Consider the following 3,639-nt stretch of genomic DNA (forward strand, 5'->3'; position numbering starts at 1 on the left):
TCTGATCCTCACAAGGACCTTCCCTGCTGAACAAGTGACTCCAAGTTCAAAGGAGGAACTATGTACCAAGGCTCCCACTTAGGTCCAGTCCCAAAGCTTGGATTCATACTGTGACTCCACAGCTGGGCCTTGCCTTGCCCTGCAGAATGCACTTTGTGCTGCCAAGAGAATGTGGTTCCCAGGGGGACAGAACACCAGTGTTCCACGTGGAACTTCCAGGCAGGGCACTGGGGCACAGTAGGAGGACCCCAGAAGATGGTGCCTTTCCTGATCATCTGTCTGCTGCCCGCCATCGAAGGGAAGAACTGCCTCCGCTGCTGGCCGGAACTGTCTGCCTGGATAGATTACGACCTTCAGATTCTCTGGGGGACGCCGGGGCCACCCACAGAACTTTCTCAAAGCGTTCACTCTCTGTTCCTAGAGGATAATAATTTTCTCAAACCCTGGTACCTTGGTAAGGCACAGACAGGAGATCAGGAATTGGATCTGGCCTCTTTACCTGACCTGGGATCTTACGCCCTTGACTTCTCTTTTACCTTGTATCTCATCCTCAGATCGTGACCATTTGGAAGAAGAAACAGCCAAATTCTTCACTCAAGTACACCAAGCCATCAAAACATTACGAGATGGTGAGGAAGTCAAGAGTCCCAGGGCCTTGGGGCTTGGGTTGACAAAGGCCGACCCTCCAAGTCACTCTCAGAGGCCCATGTGGCCATGGGTGGGTGGTCTTGTGAAGGTGGGAGATGAATGCCGTCTGTCTCTGTGTGCTCTCTGGAACTTCCATTTAGAAACAAGGGTCTGAAAACCCAACCTTGAGCAAGTTGTAGCACTGAACATCCGTTCCCTCCTGCTCTACCTAGATAAAACAGTACTTCTGGAAGAGATCGACATGCACAAGAATCTCTTCACTGCGAGGCTGAATAAGATATCTGATGGGCTGAAGGAGAAGGGTAAGGGGTGGGGACGATCCCTGCACGTGGCCCAGCCCTCCGCACCTGCCAAGACCGAAGGCACGCAGAGTTCACTCTGCAGCCCCCTCGACCATCCCCAGGAGCCCCACTCCTGCCCATGAACACCTTCCCCAGCTCCATCTCCTGCTTGCACCCCAGACCCCCTTGGCGCTGTCTGCCTCCCCAACACCTCAGTTTCTCTACCTTCTCACCCCTGGCAGCCTGCAATGAGTCCTGTGGTGAGTATGCAAGGGGCCTGGGCCTGGGGGAGGGTTGAAAGACACCTGGCACCCCTAGCCCTGTCCCTCCCCTCCCATAGACATACAGTCTACCCTGAAGGTCACCAGCTGTGCCGATTGCAGGACTTACTTCCTCTCCTGCAATGACCCCACTTTCTGCCCAGGTAAGTGGCCGCCATGCTTTCCAGCCTCTTGCTTCCCTGCCCTGCACTCCCAGAGCCGTTACTGTCTCTGTCATTCTCTTTTGCCCAACTCAAGGTTTTTTTGTTCTCTATCCTCACCCTGGGTGAAGGCAGCACCTCCTGGGATTTCTTGATCTCCTCATGTCAAGCTCCAGAGCCTTGGAGGCATCTGCCTGTAGGACATCACTCTGGGAGGCCTCTTGGTTTTCAGAGATGCCATGCCTAGAAACATGACCAATCCCTACTCAAGAAGCTGAGGCAGGAGTGTCGCTTGAACCTGGGAGGTGGAGGTTGCAGTGAGCTGAGATCGCACCACTGCACTCCAGCCTGAGCAACTGAGCAAGACTCCATTTCAAAAAAAAAAAAAAGAAAAAGAAAAGAAAAGAAAAAGTGAAACATGCCCAATCCCATCGAACCCCCACACCTGCTCTTCCTCCAGGGCCCTTCTCAACAAATGGCCCCACTCATGCCCTCAGCCTCCTAAACCGGGAATCTGCCTCCACTTAGCATGGAGAATCACCATGTCTTGCTAAATAAGTCTTCTATGTGTTCCCATAGTTTCATTCTAACCTCCACTCTCAGGCCTTCTCATCTCTCATCCAACTTACAGCAACATTTCCCATTAGCCTCCCTGTCCCTCTGGGCCACATCACACTCTGAACTCCTTCTCAAGGAGCAATTCTACCTGTGACACTCCTTGTTTATAACCAGCAGTGGCTCCCGAATGCCCCTAGATAAAGCCTACCCTCCTCGGGGGCCCCCTCCTCCCCAGGCACACCAAGTGCATACGGGCAGCCCCATGCTTCTGTTCTTGTGCATGTCCTGTGCTGGGGACACAGCCTTGCCCTTGAACTGATACCTTATTTGTGTTTCCAAGTCCAGCTCAGACTCCTGTTTCCTAAGAAGCTTTCCCTGATCACCTCCCACCCCAGAGGCTTGTCAACCATCCTCACTGTCACTTCCCCTCCCATTTCCTGTCCTATTTCCCTTGAAACCCACACCATGATTGTTTGCTTGTCTAGATATGTGCTGGGCACACAGCGTGCTCAGTAAGCGTTTGCAAACAAATGATGAGTGAACAAATCAAAGAATGAAAGGATGGCGGCCTTCTCTCTGAGCCGAGGTATCCCTGCCTGGCCTCCAAACACCTGACTCCCTCTTTCACACCCCAGGCAGGAACCGGCGGATCTCCCTGTGGGCTGTGAGTCTCAGCAGTGCTCTGCTCCTGGCCATAACTGGAGGTGGGTGAGTGACCTCTCCAAGCCCCAGCATCCCCAGAGAAAACACACCTATTCCCTGACTGACTCCACCCTGTGTCTTGTCCCAGCTGTTTCCTTTACTGGCACAGCAAGAAGGAGGCAGTAAAGGTACTGGGAAAGGAGACCCCGACCCAATTCTAGGGCTCCCAGGAGGGAAAAGCTGGGTGTGCCCTGGGAGTAGCAGGGCCTGGAACCCTAGTGCTGACCTCCTGGAGTCTGGCGTGCAGAGCAGAGTGGGATCGAGGGCCGGGAATCTCGGGAAGGCCACACATCAGCCCCCTTATATGCAGACACAGTGGGGCCAGGGACCCGGGACACATAAATGGCAAAGCTCTAGGCCTCCCACCCTCACTACAGAGTGCTATTCCCCCAGCTGTCCCTGTACCCTGCACTCCCCGCCTTCACCCTCGTCGCCCTGCCCTGACCCGCAGGAACCATTAACGTGGCTGCGTTGCTCTCTGCTCTGGGTTGGATTTGGCCAGGGGAGACTCCCAGGAAGAGGTTAGAGGGACAGGGAGACGGCCAGGGCAGCGGGAGGTCAGGGTAGAAACGCCCAGCTGCTTCTCCCTCAGCAGGAACAGGGCAGCCCGCATGTCTTCCAGAAGTGAACAGAGGCTGTCAGGAAGTTCACTCATCTCTGGGTCCCGGTGACCCCCTCCCCTGACACCCTCCATCCTGGGTCCTGGGGTCCCAAAGCTCTGAGGCCTAGGAGACAGCACTGTCTCGTGGTTTGCCTACACTCACACCTTTGTAAAGAGTCTCTTCATTAAAACCCCTCCTCATAGCCTAGTTGACTGTGCCGTCTGTCTCCTGCCGGGTGCTGTGATGAGATCTCTTCCCGAGTTATCCTGAGTGCCATGTCCCATCCGCTCACTCTTCCCCTCCTCTCCAGAATCATCCTGTCCTGGTCCCAAAATGATGGTTTTAAGGGCTCATCCAGGCCTCACCTAATTCCAATACCTGAGACGAGGGTGGAGTGGCCTGGGTACCCCCCTCTGAGTCTCAGTTT

General features: G+C 54.6%; 1 protein-coding gene across 1 annotated transcript; it reads left to right on the forward strand.

Moving 5' to 3' along the window:
* Positions 1–232: 232 nt before the first annotated feature.
* Positions 233–3,419, forward strand: TEX51 (testis expressed 51). Its single transcript, XM_030916063.1, has 7 exons — positions 233–400; positions 555–629; positions 861–950; positions 1,270–1,353; positions 2,544–2,612; positions 2,699–2,738; positions 3,206–3,419. The coding sequence occupies exons 1-6, from the start codon at positions 256–258 to the stop codon at positions 2,734–2,736; spliced, it is 501 nt and encodes a 166-aa protein (XP_030771923.1). The 5' UTR covers positions 233–255; the 3' UTR covers positions 2,737–2,738; positions 3,206–3,419.
* The last annotated feature ends 220 nt before the right edge of the window (positions 3,420–3,639 follow it).

The sequence above is a fragment of the Rhinopithecus roxellana genome, chromosome 14 (assembly GCF_007565055.1).
Source record: "Rhinopithecus roxellana isolate Shanxi Qingling chromosome 14, ASM756505v1, whole genome shotgun sequence".
In the NCBI taxonomy this organism is placed as follows: domain Eukaryota; kingdom Metazoa; phylum Chordata; class Mammalia; order Primates; family Cercopithecidae; genus Rhinopithecus; species Rhinopithecus roxellana.